Source organism: Myxocyprinus asiaticus, chromosome 29 (assembly GCF_019703515.2).
Source record: "Myxocyprinus asiaticus isolate MX2 ecotype Aquarium Trade chromosome 29, UBuf_Myxa_2, whole genome shotgun sequence".
Classification (NCBI taxonomy): domain Eukaryota; kingdom Metazoa; phylum Chordata; class Actinopteri; order Cypriniformes; family Catostomidae; genus Myxocyprinus; species Myxocyprinus asiaticus.
This window is the reverse complement of record NC_059372.1, coordinates 23,195,665-23,214,042: the sequence shown is the minus strand read 5'-3', so window position 1 is coordinate 23,214,042 and position 18,378 is coordinate 23,195,665. Positions and strand designations below refer to the sequence as shown.

At 36.9% G+C, this 18,378-nt stretch overlaps 1 protein-coding gene across 1 annotated transcript in view; it reads left to right on the top strand.

Moving 5' to 3' along the window:
- The first annotated feature begins 4,721 nt into the window (after positions 1–4,721).
- Positions 4,722–18,378, top strand: part of agrn (agrin) — a 361,141-nt gene continuing 347,484 nt past the window's right edge. Inside the window, exons 1-2 of the mRNA XM_051661300.1 lie at positions 4,722–5,161; positions 6,316–6,577. Of these exons, the coding sequence (XP_051517260.1) occupies positions 4,958–5,161; positions 6,316–6,577 (466 nt within the window). The 5' untranslated portion in view covers positions 4,722–4,957. The remainder of the gene's footprint in view (positions 5,162–6,315; positions 6,578–18,378) is intronic.

Below are 18,378 nucleotides of genomic sequence, written 5' to 3'. Positions count from 1 at the left end.
ATCATTTTTAAAACCCTTTAAAGCTGATGTATGTAATTTCTGTGCCATTAGCACCACCAAACAGATTTGCAAAAATAAACATGGTTTCCAATCAGACTTCCCGAATTCTCCTCTGAATGTGTATGACTTTCTTTCTTCTGCAGAACACAAACAACATTTTTTAGAAGAATATCTCAGCTCTGACTTTTCCAGCTCCAAAACTCACATAAAGCAAGCATATAAGTATGACTCCAGTGGTATAATATGTCTTCTGAAGCGATGCAGTCACTTTGGGTGAGAAACAGATCAATATTTCAATCATTTGTTACTATAAATCTCCACATACACATAAAGAAAATAAATCAAATAAATAAATAAATCAAATAAAGCATAAATCAAACAAACTGACCACTGACAGCTCAAATAAAATTATTCAAGTCCAAAGAACAGCTAGGAACAGCTAGATTGAACATGAAAAGTGTGACATATTTTATTCAAATTTAGAAAAATACCAAATAATGAGAGAGAGAGAGAGAGAGAGAGAGAGAGAGAGAGAGAGAGAGAGAACAAAAACACATACTGTACTTTTCAAACCAAAATACACATGCACCTAAAATTCATACCTTTATCTCATCTCTTGTTTTATTATCCTCACCATTTTGACACCAATCTTTTATTTATTGTACTTGATTTTCCTTTAGCATGTTTTCTTCATTTCATACTCTTGACTATGTAAGTTCATCCTTGCTTTAGCAATATTGTAATCTTTTTCAGTCTTGCTAGTATAGCTTTGGTGACTCTGACTCTGAGAGAGATATGGAGCTATGCAGTATTACTGGAAAATGGGTAAATGCTTTTTTTGCAAAACAAAGGCAGGGCAGAAGTCTCTATTGAAAATCCCAGTGTATGTGCATATTTCATAAAGCACAAAAGACAGTTTGGATGAAGAGGCCTGCTTTGGATCTCTTGGTAATAGATTGCATTTCCAATAAACAATAGTAGCAGTAATGATAGTGCTGAACTCTTTACATGAAACAGTCCAAACATACCTGTCTGTGATTCATTATGCATCTTCAGCACTGATTTATTTTTTTCCACATTAACCCACATTGCAATCAATCATCAGGCTGTAAATACAAAAATCCCCCATCATAGCAAAGAGAGAAGGGGAAATGCCACAGTGAAGCCTATAAAGTGTAGTAGTTCAAATCCAGCTAATAAAATTGCTGGAATATCGCTAACTTAAATTTACAACAACAACGATTGCATCTGTCATGCAGATTATGCTTTGACTGACAAGGTGCCTATGAATGTCTCCTCTGAATTAGCCTGTTCATGCTTGTGTTTTTACTTTTGAAACCTTTTGTGGTGAAATATTTGTGGGCAGAAGAGAGCTGTTGTGATGTTGAAAGCATTCAAGTTGAGATGGAGATGCTTGCTGATGGTTTATGTCATTTAAATTTCAGCAATGGTGTCTGTGGCTTAAAGCGCACACTTTTAAATCAATTCACAGGCTGGGTTACTCTTTCCAAATTCTGAAGTGGAGCAATATACATTTTAAATATTATACTCCCACGCTTGTTTGATGAGTGATATTACAGGTGTGATATTTCTGAGTATGAGTGATATTTCTCAAATGAGGCTTACTGTAATGGGTTTATGTGGGCTGTTCACATTATGCTACCTAGGAAGAGAGAGAGAGAGAGATAGAGATAGAGAGAGAGAGAGGGGGGGGGGGGGGGGGCTGATGGGGAAAGAGTGGGTGGACTCTAGTCAAAGCTGAATAGGATGAGATATGTTTAATTGGTTGTGTAAAAAGCTAATGGCTGTTCAAGGCAACAGATCATCTCTTGTTCTTTTAGATCTCTGCTGACAGATTCAGAGGCATCAAACATGGAAGAGGTGTGGTTAAACATTATCTTAGAGAACTGTGTATCAACACTTTTGAAGTTAAATATTTTGAAAGTAATGAAAAATTAAACATACCGACACTTTCAAAGTTGTGTTATTGGCTAAGCTATCTGACAGTAATCTAAATTCCTGTTAAAGTACTTGGTCTTTGTTTACTGAAACTCTGAGCTATATCAAATCACTGAACAGTTTTCTGAATGCAAGTAATGATTCAAGAAATTGACACACATTCCCAATAAAGGGGACTTTTCCTCAAATAAAATAAAAATAAATAAATAAATACATAACCCTATTTTGCACATTTTATTTTGCAATTTTTATGCATATTTTAAATAAAGTATTTAAATATATTCTTAGCGTGTGAAGAATTAAGGGCCAGGATACAGTGCCATTAAAATGGGAGTATTTCTAATAATATATCAGTCCAACCACGGATTCCACACCCTGTCATTTTCCAGAAATAGATGGACGGGTAGTAAAATTACAGCTTTAGAAAGAGTGGAAATTTATGCACTGTCAGTTTAGAAATGGGAGAGACAGTAAGAGTTTTACCAGTCGAGTGTGTCAGAGTGATGTTCATATTAGTAGCATCATTACTCATTTCCATCTTAAGATGTTAAAATGTGCTGGTGCGTTTTGACAAATAATAAAGACACTAACAAGATGTTACAAGTTGTTACAACTATTTGTTTCAATTAGATTAACCTGCTTTTTATTTGGTAACACTTTACATTACAGTGCTCAGATAATTATAAAGTCATTCTAATCAACAACATGTACTTAATATGTAATTATAGTGTGGCATTGCTTGTAATTACACAGTTATTACAGTGGTTGCAACACAAAAAATTATTTGAAGATTTACACATTTCAGTTTAATAAAATAATTTTAATTACATTGGGGCTAAAGGCACACCTTAAGGAAAATGTGCTTTTCAAGCATATCAAGATTGAAAAAACACATTTTTGTATAGAAAATTGATTTGTCTCCCCAATCATGAATCTGTCCTTGTTTATATATTTTTTTTATTAATGCTGAAAATAATTCAGTATGAGATTCCTTGCAATTGCGTGACTGTGAGTCTGTCATAATCAGACAAAAAAAAAAAAAAAGTCCTCACTCCATTGTATGTTTTGTTAACATCCAAATAGTGACGTGCCGTGGTGTCACATGGTACCTGTTACTTTTCTCAGTGCTGACTAGGATGGGTCAATATATCCCAATCATTTATTATTACTAGATGAGGATTTTTAAAAATGCTTTTATAGATAATACTGATGTGGATTTCCATTCACAGGTATGAATCCTTTCAATTATCAGTTTTTATTAAAAATAACTATCCAGTGTAAAATGTCTTCAAAGGGATATAAAACGTTCTCAGATTTAAATGCGGATGCACGGAGATTTTGATTTTCAGAGCGTCAGATGCCCCCTGCAGGAACAAATCTTTGTGTCTCACAAGACACAGTCAGTGGCTGACAATATGTGCGATTTCTGTCTTAATTTTCTGAAAGGGTTAAAGATGCTGTAAGCGATTTCAGCCATTCTACTTCCACAAGACTGAGCTGTTGAGCCATTGGATTAACCATGCCCCCTCTTTCCAAAACTCTGAACTCCAAAGATACAAAAATGAGCTTTAATAAGAGCAGAAACGGTTGTTAAAAACAACAGCAGCAAAATAGTGCACCCTACTGGCAACTGTTATGAACAACGTGGCATAAAAATGTATTATGCCTCAATATTCGCTGCAACTACAATACTATGAGAACACGCAAAATGATTGACAGATAGAAAGTGTCTTTTTTTGTTTGCTGTTTACAGAGTCTAGTGTTGTCACAGAGACCAGTGAGATATCTCAGGACATTTATTTCATTAATATCTTTCACGGAGTAGGAACATTTTTTGCGTACCTTTCCATGATAAAAATCGCTTACAGCACCTGAAAAGTTTGATATAGTACACAGTGTATAAATATTTAAGAGTATGCAATGAATATAATTTTCTATTTATCTGTGCATTAATTTGAACTGTTATTATGCACTGTGTAATGTGTTGTAGGCCCCCTGGACCCACATTTGGACCCCCCAAATATTCAAACAAATCTACGCCATTGCCTTGAACAAAAATGAAAATGATAAGTATTTTATCAACAACTAAATGTGATAATTTCAGGGATTCTCATTAGCTACATCAATTTGTAACATTTTAAAAATGATTAAATATTAGATAAAATTACCTAAAAATCAAACTTTAGACATTGCTTGCAATGATCTCATGGATCAGGAATATTTTGCAGTGTATAGTGACAAAATTTTGTTTGTGGTTTTGTTGTTGCTGTTTAGTGTTTTGGGAGAAAATAAAATAAAAAGTGCCATTTATTATCCCCCAGGGCCTTTAGCCCCGTTGTACTTAAAAAAAAAAATGATAAAAATAAAAAAGTTGTATTCATTTTATTTAGTTAAATATTACACAACTGAATTTGTTGGAATTCTAATATGAAATTGAAATAGGCTCTTACATATTTTAAAAATAGGCTGAAAATGTTTTTATTTTATTTTATTTTTTATTGATTTTTTTTAATGAAGGCAAGCCACATAATGTACAGACTCCATTCAAACTTCGGTTTGTAGCTAATTTCATCCTGTGCTGTGTGCTTTACTCCCTTTTTAAGGGTTCATTTATCCGAATTGGCGCAATCTCTCCAAGGGGTGGCGTTTTACACCGACTTCTCTCCTGCACTTGAAATCACCCCCTTCCGTCGCTCTTATCAGCAATTCGGATTGCATACAAATACCCTGTGAAAGGAGCGTCTGAAAGGACAGTGTGAGGGGGGTGACCAGCAGCAGCGGCTGAAGCGCATTCCTCGCTCTATTCTTCTCTCAGTCTCAGCCGGCGGATGCGTGCCGTGAACACTCAGCGCAGAAATGACCGCTGATCGCAGTGAAGTTTGACGAACACACAGAGCATCGCGCAGTCGGATTATTCTTTACATCAAACTTGCTGCAGGACTCGCACTGCTTTTGCTTTTAGAGTTCATAACTTTGTCTTTTATCTGTTTTGTCGACCATGGGCTCTCTCCGCAGAAAGATGTTTTATTGGCCCGTTTGGCCATTTGTTTTTGTTGTTTTTGCGCTTTTGAGTTCTCGTTGTCATGGAAGTTGTTCGGAGAAAGAGCTGGAGAAAAGGGAAGAACAGGCGAATGTTGTTTTAACTGGGACTGTAGAGGAGATCTTGAACATGGATCCTGTGCACAACACTTATTCCTGCAAGGTAAGATTTTGAAAGAGTACCAGCCACTGTTCACGTGCATCAAACTGAAAGTAACATGGTAAACATCTACATCCCTCTGTATCACAAATCTGTGCCACTGCGTTAAAAATGTAGCAGTGATCACCTGTTAGACATAGAGAAAAGCCACTTTTCCAATATTAAAGTATTCTTAATTTGAAACTATTTTATTTTATTATTTTACGTACTAATGCACTGCACAGCAAAATAAATAAAAATAGAATTGTAGTAAATTAAAACTGCTGTCAGGATATGCGATATATATATGATAACCTCCTAATAGGTTATTCTTGGTTGTGGACATTGGTGCTAGTCAGTTAGGCTACTTAATTAATTAAAAATGTCAGCCTGCACAGTCCTACTTTGATCCACCTGAAATTTGATCTTTCATACACGAGGAACCTGAACCTCAGCCTTTGCAGTGACTTGATGTGCTTTCAATTATCACACAATTATCATGTAACCACGGGCTTACTTTATTATTTAATAGAATGTGGTTATGTATAAAAGTCTACTTTTATAGAAACTAATAATAAGGACATAAACACAGAAATAAAAGTCTACTATTGGCAGCAAAAGAAGAACAATTATCTAAAATTTTAGCTATTCCTGCTGTCATAAATCCCAAATCTGCCTTTTTCTGTAGTGACAGCATACAGACTCTGCAAGTTTTCACAAAACCTGATGATCCATGTTATTCCAGCATGATTTGAAAATGTTCCAAAGAGCATATTTTGTGCTTCAATGGAAGCAAGGAAATCTGACCTTTTGTACAAAGAGTTAACAAGGTCAATGCCACAAATTTGCTTGCATTTGATTAGTGACCTAGAAAGAGTGCAGAATCTTAAATATTTCTTATTTATTCTATGACATAACTTTTCTTTGTTTACAGTTTTCCAAATCCTAAAACCTTGTTTATTTCCAGTTTTAAATGACAAAAATCCCAGATTATTAGTTCTCAGATTTGTGGTTAAATTGAGTACAAACTGAAATTTCAAATAAACTGCAAAGTCTTACGCAGCCAGCGAGGGGTGGCCGCTCTGGAATGTTCAGAAGAGTGACCTTGATCTGCAGGAAATTATATTTTCGTAATATCATGTTGTCCTCCCTGTCCCCTGTCCCTGCCTTGTCTGAAGGTCAGGGTATGGCGCTACCTGAAAGGCAAGACCATGGTGAACGGAGAGGTGCTGCTGGATGGAGGGAACAAGGTGATGATCGGCGGGTTCGGGGACCCCCACATTTGCGACAATCAGGTAGCCACTGGAGATACACGCATTTTCTTTGTCAACCTGGCCCCTGAGTACATGTGGCCAAGCCACAAAAACGAACTGATGCTCAACTCAAGCCTGATGAGGATTACTCTCCGCAACCTGGAGGAGGTAGAACACTGTGTGGAAGGTAAGAAACATTCTCCATGAATCAGCGTAAATGCATAATTTACATCTGCTGACTGGGATTAACCACTGGCTGTGTGGAGATTTGAGGGTTAGGAAGCTCCTCTGGTTGTGACTGCAGTCCTGATTGCAAAAGCAGGTGCTGATTTCTGCTATACTGCCTAAAGTATAACCATAATCTTCATTCTACCTAATGAGGCAGCTCACATTCTGTGATGGTAACTTTTACATTTATGCATTTGACAGATGCTTTTATCCAAAGTGACTTACAGTATATTCATGGTGTTCCCTGGAAATCGAACCCACCACCTTGGTCTTACTAGTGTCATCTGTACCATCTACTATCTGTCCTTATGATTAAATCTGCTGTTGTTCATTCAATGTTCCACAGCAGTCATTAATGAAGAATCAGGACTGTATAACTTGTTAGCTGGCAACATTTATTGCATTTTTCGGGCCCCGGGGCCTTAAAAGCAAAGTATTTCATGTGTGCTGTCACTAGCAATCAACCGTTGGCATTCAGTGCTGTCAAAGGAGGGTGTGTCTACTTACTGACTGAAAACCTCCAGGGCCTCAGACTAACCTGAGTGAAAATCCAAACCTCTACCACCTTGAGGGAAATCATTTATAAAGCAGAGTGGAGATACTAAAAACTAACTGCATAGCCTCGAGCTTTGCGACCCTAACTAAGGGCCCCTAAAACTGTCTTATGATGGCATTCACGGCTTATTTCCACTTTCCCAAAGCCTTAATGTCAGGAGAAAGTTTGGCTCGGCAATATAGGACATCAAGAGCAGAAGGAAATGCACATCAAGAGCAACTGAATTAATAAAACCTGTCTTTGGTCCAAAATTGTGCGACTTTTCAAAGTACTTTTGCTTTATTAATGAAAAGAGTAAGTATTCTGTCAATGTAACTGGATGAAAGACAGTGGTCATCCTTCCTTTATAACAGCTTTGTTCATGAGTTCTTTGAATTGGCAAAGCTTTTAGTTTAGTCTCTATTAGTGCTCTCTATTGCTGGCAACCATACAAATAGTGAGAATACCAGGGATGCAATCATAGTTTTGCAATCATATATCACATAAATGATATACTGCATTATAAATACATATCACGAGGTAAAATATTCACAGTTCTGACACCAAAAACCTATATTTTAATTTCATTTGTCACACCAATATTTTTGGGAGAAAGGAGATCGAGATGAAACATACAGCAAATTAAGGTCAACGAACGCTCAATTATTTATATTCGACCCAAATCCAAACTAAGAACAAGTTAAGAATATAATTGTGCAAATTCCAGTGCACATCAAAGAGAAACAAGTGGGTAAATATTGCAATTAGCAGGGGGGCCTTGGTAGCTTATCGAGTAAAGATGCTGACCACCACCCCTGGAGTTGCGAGTTAGAATCTAGGGCATGCTGAGTGACTTCAGCCAGGTCTCCTAAGCTACCAAATTGGCTCGGTTGCTAGGGAGGGTAGAGTCACATGGGGTAACCTCCTCGTGGTCGCTATAATGTGGTCCGCTCTCAGTGGGGCGCGTGGTGAGTTGTGCGTGGATGCCGTGGAGAATAGCGTGAAGCCTCCACACGCGGATTGACGGTCTCAGACGCAGAGGCAGCTGAGGTTCGTCCTCCACCACCTGGATTGAGGCGAGTCACTATGCCATTACGAGGACTTAGAGTGCATTGGGAATTGGGCATGCCAAATTAAAAAAAAAAGATTGCAATTAGTGCTGTCAGTCGATTAGAATTTTTAATTGCAATTAATCGCATATTTTTTTTGTAGTTAATTGTGATTAGTCGCAGATTTTGAAAGTGCAGAAATTTGACACTGCATACTTCTTTTCCTGTCAAAATGCATTTATTTCCATCTTAGGAAAGAAAAAAAAATATGTAACAACTTAATGCTTTAACATTTTCCAAACAAAGCCTTCCACAGTATAAAGATAGAAATGCACTAAAATAGCACTAATTCAAGAAACATTAAACGTTTCCAAAGTCTAATTGGGAGGTTGACTAATTGAAAGAACTAGTCTCACCATAGGTTGCATTTTCATTGCAATGGGCATTAAATATCTTAAACTCTCAACATCCACAATATTAATCTGTCGACAGACTGGCTATCCACTTTGTTACAGCAATCGTGAAGTCGTGTTCATGATTCGCGTCAGGGAGTCAACACCAGTGTCAAGCACCTCTTTGAACTCCACATGAAAAGCGCTTGCAGACAAAAACATCTCATTCTGTGTTTTGGAAAAATACATGATTTTTATCATAAGTCCTATGTGGGCTTGTTTAGTACATCAAATAGCGTTAAGAGGTTCTTTCTCCATTTTATCACTGACATGGAAGCGCTGTTGTGTATGTGTGTGTGTGTTGTGAAGTGTGCATCAGTGTAATGACTCCGGGTGGACACATTACAAAGGTTCCACCCTTCCAACCAGTGCTTATGCTGGTTTATGCTGTATTAACGGTAAATGCATTAATCGCGATTAAGAAAAATTAAACACATTAAACTTTTTTAATTAATCGTATGCATTAACACGTTCATTCTGACAGCTCTAATTGCAATATATCACAGTTCTGAAGAACTGTACACTAAACATAAAGAATCACAATATTATTGTATCAAGACCGAAGATATTGATATTGTATTCACCATGTCCCTGCTAAGTCCTAACTCTAGAAAATGCTCACTGGCCTGAAATACAACAGAGCAATTAAAGCTAACAGCACACTCAAAGACACTGAGCCAATTGATCCTGTCAATTTCTGCATCCTTTCTGTTTGGCAAGTGACTCATAAGGGCTCGTTGGTTTACAGTGTTTAACAGAATTCTCATTTTCCTTCAGGACTCGGAGCAGTCCTCTGTTCTGTTAACCTTTCCTCCTGACAGTACTCTTCTTTTTAGAGCAAAGCTTTTTGGCACAAGCTACTACAGAGAAGAGACTGTCTTTTTTGTAGGCTTCTAAACTCCTAAAAGGTTTGATGAGGGTGCAATTTAGTGGAGGGTCGCATTTTGCATTTACTGATAGAGTGGCTAAAGGCCACTGAAAATGAATGCTGGTCAGGCTAAAGAGAGACCATTTATCAAATGGGATTCTTTTTATATTGTAATGGGATTTAATCTCTTTTTAAACACCAGCTGTTCAAGTAAATGCTACAAATAGCAAACAGCTGCGCTTAGAATGGTCAACGGGTTGTAAACGCGTGGCTTTAGAATTCTATTTCCAAAATTTCCGAGTCTATAAACAGAGAATGCATGTACCAAAACATTCAGCAACAGTGATTTTGACCTTGGTTTTGCCAAAGTGAGGGAAGTATATTATAAACCAGGCCTTGAATTAAAAATGCTTCCCATGAAGGCTGAGTGACTTGGAATGGAGCCTAATGGGGTTTATTTTGTGTGGGCTAAACTGATTAAGGAATTTAATTTTATCTATCAATTATTTAATAAAGCATGACCCTTCAGTGAATTGTTTATTATTTTTCCTCTTTGTCACTGTTTAGTCTCCATATTTTAGACTTACAGAATAAATGAGTAAGAGAGTGTGTGTGGGATGGAGAGAACAAGACTGAACCTGTCAGCCTGCCGAGAGTATCCTCTCCTCTCTCTTCGCCGCTGACAGGTTAGATAGCACTGAGAAATGAAGATTTTCAAATCTGACATTAGGAATACTGCTGTTAAAGGCAAAGTTTTCTTAAAGGAGGAAAAAAAAGCTGTTTTTAATGACAAGATTGGGAGGGGGAAAAGTTACAACAAGAAAACTCAAGGAGAAATTCTTTTTACAAGTGTGGACTGGAACACTGTGGAGCAAAGCTTAGAAGAGAGGCCTAGAGGCAATGAGTTCTTATTCCCACCCAGTTTTCACCTCATTGACACAGACAACTTGGGTTCTTACTGGAAAACTCTTGGGTTAATGCGTTCATTTAGTAAAAATACATAGCCCTACTGGCTTATTCACACATTCAGCAAAAAGGCATGTTATTCATCTTATTCTTAAGGCTGAAGTATGTGTGGAATTGCAAAAATTATCATTGTTTTTTAAACAGATTTTGCAAACTCTTCCCTCATCTTCCATTGGTCGAACAAATAGATCAGTGGTTCTCAACTGGTTTTGCTTCGGGACTCAGATTTTCCATTGGACATCAAGTGGCGACCCACCATAGTAAAAAACGTAACCTGTATGTATTCGTTTTGTTCATGATTTTCAAGTGTATCAAGTGACATTATTTAACAACAAAAGATACAGGAAGTTTTCTCTCCCCCCTTTTAAAAATCGAAGAGCCTATTTATTTATATGAGCACATTATATTTATTATCCCATTTATATCAAACAGAACATATATTACACAGGAGGAAAACTTAATCATTTGCTAAACGTAATAATGACATATAAGCACAGGTGAGACCATGGATGGCTCTTCATTGCTATGGTTAGATCAGTGTAGCTAGTCTTAAAATAATAATAATAATAATTTATAGTATTTATGAAAAAAAAAAAAAATAGTAGCCGAAACACATTTAGAAATTTTAACTACAACTGCCACTGATGTTATAAAAATGAGGTAAAAGGTCTAATAAATTTGACCTAATATATTATTTAGCATGAAACTGTAAACAAAAATGTATATATATATAAAAAAAAGCCTACTGTTTGAGAGGTTTTACTTTCTCCATAGCGATTTAAACTAGAACATTCTCCCTAGAATTAAAATGGGTCACATCAGTTTTGAGGTCTGCATGCCGTAATATCAAGGGGATCCCGGTTGTTGCGCGTGCACACAAGAGAGAAGAGCAGATCATTAGCGCTTGCTGTTCTGTTACATTCGCACAAAAGCTTTAATCACACCAAAATATCGCAGTGCAGACGAGAAGCCTTTAGCTGAATGCGATATTATCATTAAATTTACATCGGTAACCCTAAATTTCACTTGGGCAGCCGCCAAGAAATTTTCATTTGGAGAACCATTAGTTTATTCTTTCCTTGCTGTCCGCGAACCAGTCCGAATAGACCTGCGACCCACTTTTGGGTCGTGACCCACCAGTTGAGAAACAGTGAGATAGATAGTCACAGTAAATTCAGTAAATTCACACCATTGGTTGAGCCATTGTTGCTGTCTCAAGCTGGATGGTATGCTCATACAAACAGAGCAATGATTTGATAGCGTCACAGAGCGACAGTGTTTACACTTTCAGACAAATTAAACTACAGATGGCTTGAATCAGTCTTTTTTTCCACAGTTGTTTAGGGGTTATTTGTATTTCAAAGGCATAATAGATGAATTTGAGAATAGAGTACTTAGACTTTGGCATAGCTTGTACAATCAGATGTTCTCCTTTCTGTGAAGCGGACATGTGTAGACTTATCACTTTCAGTGTTTCTCTGACTTTGTTTGCTTATGTGGATGCTTATATATTAAATGGCATGCTGTAAAATAGTGGATGAATCTATTTGAAATCGTTGTGACAAACAGGAGGTTTGCTGATCCTTTGAATGGGATAAATGAGGTCAGACTAACTATAAGACAGCTGAAGAACAGCTGAAATGCAAAAGAGGATGGAGAGAAAAAAAATGGCATGAATTCATGTGTTAAGTAAAGCTGCTCTTTTTGAACTTTAGAAAGAAATAACTGAACATAAGTCAAGAGAAAGAAAATAGATGAAGAACAACTGAAAAGATGGTAACTCCAGTGCTTTATTGATTTCATTTTCGTGGATATGTTAATTCGGTTAGTTTGTTTCAGTGAATGTGTTCAAAAATCTGATTCAGCATTTCTTTTTACTTAAAAAAGTGTTCCCAGAAATTCTTGTGCGGAATTTATGTTTCGGACAATTGCTGTTTATTACTATTTTTTCCATTAGGTTGAATAGATTTAATGTATTATGTTGTTTGTTCCAGCATTATTGTTAACAGCAATATTGTTTCCCATCATTGTTAGTAATAATATTAATTAATAATGTTCATGTTAAAGGAATGTGCCGGGTTCAGAAAAGTTAAGCATTTGTGGCATAGTGTTGATTACTACAAAAAATAATCTGAACTTGCCCTTTGTTGAAAAAAAAGAAAAGAAAAAGCAAAACACACAGTTCCGTAGTTAGTTTGCTTTACACTTTTTACCAAAAGACAGGGTAACCTGTGTTTTGTTATCATGACAAGTTGTAACAAGTTGTAATATTGGATATAATTAGGGATGCACCGATAAAAAATTATATTATTCTAATACCTGAAATCTCAATATTGGCCAATACTGATCCGATACCAGTGTTGTTTTTAATCAGTTTAGAATATCTGTACCTCACTTAATGGAACTGAAACATCTAACTACACATTATTTCATTATAAAACAAAGCCTAAGAAAAACTTAGCAGCAGCATTATCAGTAAACCCAGTTAAAGTCCTTAGTTTAAAAGAAGCCAGTTCTCTTAAAAAATTTGCACACTTCAGTTGTAATAGGATATCAGTCCACTTTTCAATCACACAGTTATTTTTTTGGAACCCAGTCAACTTAAATATTATCATAATTTAATATAAACTAATAATAATAATAAAATAAAAATAATTAATGTTGTTGTTATTATTAATAATAACAATAAAATATATATAAATATTATAATTTTATTATGTAATGTTTTTCAGTCATAATTTCTTAACTATAAAAATCCTGGGGCTTTTATTTTGATGGAACACTCCAGGAAGACGGTTACCTTAGAGTGTCTCTGTGTGGGCTAGTTCACAGTAATATACTTTTCATTCAAAATCTGGTGAATTGCTCCTCCGCTTTAATCTCAGTGCATGTTATAAGCGAACCAAACTATCGATCATCTACATCTTAGATGTAGTTCGTGTGTAGCGCTCACATATTGCGTGCTGCTCTGAGAGCTGAAACTGCAGCATCAGCCCACACGTGCTATGTAGGTGTGTGACGCAACAGAGCACCGCTCATTGTCTGAAGCGCGGTGCATGCAGACTATACTGTATATTTATTAATTAAACACAGCCTTTTGAGATTCACAAAGCTATTGTATGTCTTCAAGATGCTTTAAATAAAATTAACGAGTCATATGGACTACTTTAATGGTGCTTTTATGCCATTTTTTGAGCTTGAGGATAACAACTATGACTAACACACAGAATCGGATTTGGATCGGGCTCGTCAGACCAATACCCGATCTGGTTAAAATCGTTAGCATCAAATCCAGTTCCGATCCAGGTACCAATGCATGCCTAGATATAACTTTACACATATAAGGTTATTAAGTGGTTTTATAACTCTGAAATCATGTTAACACATATAATGTTTACACCTTGTGGCTATACTTTTGAAACTGTGTGTATTTTAATGTTAATGGACTGGCCCCTTTCACTTCCATTATAAGCACCGTAGTGCTATTTTTTAATACACGAGGGAGGGGTTGAGATAATTTTTTGTGGAAATCAACATTATGCCACAACTGCTGTTGATTCAGCTAAACTTTTTTGGAACCTAGATCATTCCTTTGATTATTCTGAATAATGTTAACAATTTTGTTCCTATCTCACAGTTTTACTCCTAAACAAAGTCATCTATTATTGTCAAAGTCGCTTTGCAAATTGTTTATCCAAACCACAATTTTTTTTTTTTTTTTTTATAAAAATGCAATTGGTTCAAAAGAACGATTTGTTCTTTAATCTGATATCACTAACATATCCTAGGTGTAAGATTCTTTCACCCACTGTGATAGAACATTTATCAGCTGCATTGGATTCAGTTAGACTCCACTGGATGCCAACTGAATCCCAAACAAATCCCTCCTCGTTTTTCGTCAGTGAAAATCAACAAAGGGGGTTTGTTTTTCGGCTCCTCAGTTCTCTGCCCATCATGAAGGCAGGAAGGGGCCCAGTTCAAGTTTTAGCCAAAGGACTAATAGCTGAGGGTCCATTGCAGTGTGCAGGTCTCCTGTAGAAGGCTTTTGATTGTGTTTGTGACGTGCTGGGGAAGGAGAGTAGCAGGTCTCATGTGAGGGCTCCAAAGACTAGGCCTATGGGAGCACTTTCTTTTGATTCTGGCTGTTTGTGTAAGGAGGAGGCCAGGCATGCCACTGATTCAAAATTGCACAAAGGTCAATCCGTCTGCACTTAGCCCGCGAGCAGGTAATGTTTAATAGATCAAGCATAACTGAGGTGAAGGACTTCCTCCTCCTATTGTTAATGGTCTTAGCTTGAGAATCATTAGAGAAGGGTCTCTCTCAGAAAGGGGCTTTATTAAAAATGCACCCCTGTGTTATTTCAGGCTGATCTCCATGAGCCAGACTTTAGCCCTAGCATTTCCAAATGTATTTTATGAGATTTTGGAGACCAGTCATTGGTGAATGGAGCCGAAAGCCTGTCGGCAGCACAGCATGAGTATCGTTGGGCTTAATGTTCTATACGAGAAATGGCTCTGATGTGTCACTAAATGCCTATGACAACTAGATCTTAGTAATAAAGTGGTGCTGATAGCTGTATGTGTGGGTGACTAGCCTAAACAGGAGATAGATTAAAAGAATACTTCACCCAGAATTGAAAATTCTGTCATCATTTTACTCACCCTCTTCGTTCCAAACCCGTATGGCTTTCTTTATTCCATGTAAGGCAAAAGGTGAATTTTTTAAGGAAATCCTGAACACTCTTTTCCATATAATGAAAGTGAATGTTGACTGAAACTGTCAAGCTCCAAAATGATATAAAAGCACCATACAAGTATTAAAAAGTGGTCCAAATATCTTATGCGATGTATTCCAATTCTTACAATAGCTTTGTGTAAGGAACAGATCAAGATTTAAGACGTTATTCACTGAGTACCTAATCGTTCCCACTGTTAATCATTGAGACCTGATCACTGAGTGAGTTGAACTCGAGACTCGACCGATTTTTGAATGAATCATTCAGGGGTGCGTTTCCCTAAAGCATCGTTAGCCAACTATTGTCGCGAGTTCCATCGTTACCAAAATAGTTCAACGATTTGGTGTTTCCCGAAACCGCAGTTCCAACGATTATTCTCAAACTGCATCGCAAAGTTGTGTGGTTGGAAATACAGCTCTTCACCTGTGGTTAGAAGTTCCTTGTAGTTTGCTATGTGGAAATAATTTGACTTCACTGAAGCTTCTATATCTTTCATTCCATATATGTCTTTCAGTCTGTCAAGACTTTAACAATGTTTATATGCTCTTAAGAAAACAGCTTATGCAGAAAGTGGCGTTCAAACATCACTTTAATGCGAATGCAGCCGTTTAAGGGATTTAAAGCTGTTAAGAGAACCCTGAAGTCTGATGTAAAGGGAAACCCCGGTTGCAGCACAATGTATGTGTCACATTACACAGTGGATGGTGCTTTTGTGTCTTTAGCAACTTTTGCACATGAAAAAGCTTTCTGGAGTACATGTAAATAAGCAATTATAATTTGATATCTGCAGAAGCTATTACTCCACTCCCTGCATAACATCATTAATGACAGCTTTAAATTGTTGAACCAATGTGGTTTGAATGAAGGATGTGCGACATAGTTACTATAATTTTGGGAAACAGTCATGACTAGATAGTTAATTTCTCCAACGATGCATCACACTATGATGGTTAAGCAGTGAGTTACTGTACATAGTTGTAGACTAGTTTGAGAACTTGATCAACCAATTGTTTTAAAAGATCTGACTCAAAAGAACTGTAATTTATGAATCAAGCATGGCTACTTCTCTCATGAACTCTTAAGAACACTCAGTGAATAACTTGGAAAAATAATAGCCTATATGTGCGATAGAGTGGCCTAGGTTAACTTTTGTGTTCAGTATAAGAAAGAAAGACATATGGGTGTACAGAACAATATGAGGCTGAGAAAATAATTAAGAATTTTCATTTTTTGGTGAACTGTTCCTTTTAGGTTTGTAGGTGCCAGAATTAGAATCTAATTTTCTACTCAAGTTATTTAGCCAGTCCTTATGGCCCGAGAGGAGACAGAAGTTTTCTTAACAAACTCCTCATGGCATTAGAGATCTTAACACTCTTTGCTTCCCATTGAGCGCTTGAGGGGACACTCAAACTCATCACGTTATTACATTTGCCTGTGCACAAGCACTGCTTTGTACAGGAAGCCATGGGAAGGCATTTTCCGGTAGGTTGACTTCCAGCATGGTGTGTCATTGGGACTGTCTCTGTGGAACATGATTAGAAAAAAGCTGGACTGAGGGGGTGAAAGTTGGAAAGAAAGAAAGAAAGAAAGAAACTGACAGCAAAAAGATAGCTTATGTGTGGAGGAGGAACCTTGGTTGGGGTAAAAGTCTGACAATTATACCTGGTTGCCAGCCATCTAGAGTCTCCGGAGTTATTACATTTTAAGATTTTAATTAAAACTCTGAAACCTATCTTCCTGCTTGGAATACTGATGAAGCTTTGTGAATGACAAAAGTGAAAACAAAGGAAGATGAACAGTGTTTTGTAGCCCTCTGCTCACCTCTCTTTTTAAAGTTTGTCTTGGCACCAAGTTCGAGTTTGTGTGTAGTTTAATCTTTCCAACAGGCATCATTGTTTAAGCAACACATGTACACATTCAGGTTGATTTAATTAAACACTGTTAAAAAAATTTAAGAAATTTAAAACCTGTTAGAAGGTACCTGTCTGCATTTTTATTAAATGTAGTATAATAGCTTTGCCTTATTATTGCTGCGGTCAAGAAGTAAATGTTTGATAATGCGCCAATGACAGGGTTTGTCTTGGTCAGAGCTGGTCTTCGGTGGGGACTGACGCATACGGTCATCCACATGCTCAAAGTTGGTTTATTGCAGAATTGCATTTAATTAATATATAACACAATTACATTTAATGTTTCCATTGGATATGAGTTATTTTTCACCATCTAAGTACAGTATATGTAACCAGTATCTGCTATGGAGTAGGAAACAAACATTTTCACTAGCACAGTCCTAACTCAGGAAAGTGTTATTCTCTTGGGAACAGTCAGAATATTATAAATAGTCTTGCTTAATTTTTTTAAGAAATATATTTATGAAAATATAAATTTTGCTGAAAATTATTTATGAAAAATAGTAGCCTAAGCATGTTTATAAATTGTAACTGCAACTGCCACAAAGGAAACTGCAACATATTTGTCAAAATACTACAGTTACTGTCACTGCTTTAAAATCATGATCAGTTTTAGTAAAGGTGATGATATATTTGAAAAAAACTTTATTTTGGCACGTCAAAATAATCCAGCCCGATGATGGCTAACGCAAGTTGCATGACACTGAGCACACTCGCACAAAAACCAGGCTTCAGTCTCACTGCACAAACGCGCATCTCAGATGAGAAGCATATTTAGCATGTATAAAGGCCTTTTCACACCAAATGCGATGCGATTATGAGAGGCAAATCACAGGCGAATAGCCCTTTCCCATAGAAAGTAAAACAAATGTTCGCCGTCAGCACATTCACAATCTTATATCACAATATGAGTAATTTTTTTATCACGATAACGATATATATATATATATATATATATATATATATATATATCATGGGGTTCATGGGGTAATCTCCTCGTGGTCACTATAATGTGTGGTTCTCGGCTCTCGCTCTCGGTGGGGCGCATGGTGAGTTGTGCATGGATGTTGCAGAGAATAGCATGAAGCCTCCACACGCACTCTGTCTCCACGGTAACATGCTCAACAAGCCACGTGATAAGATGCATGGATTGACGGTCTCAGACGCGGAGGCAACTGAGATTCGTCCTCCGCCACCTGGATTGAGGCGTGTCACTATGCCACCACGAGGACTTTGGGCATTGG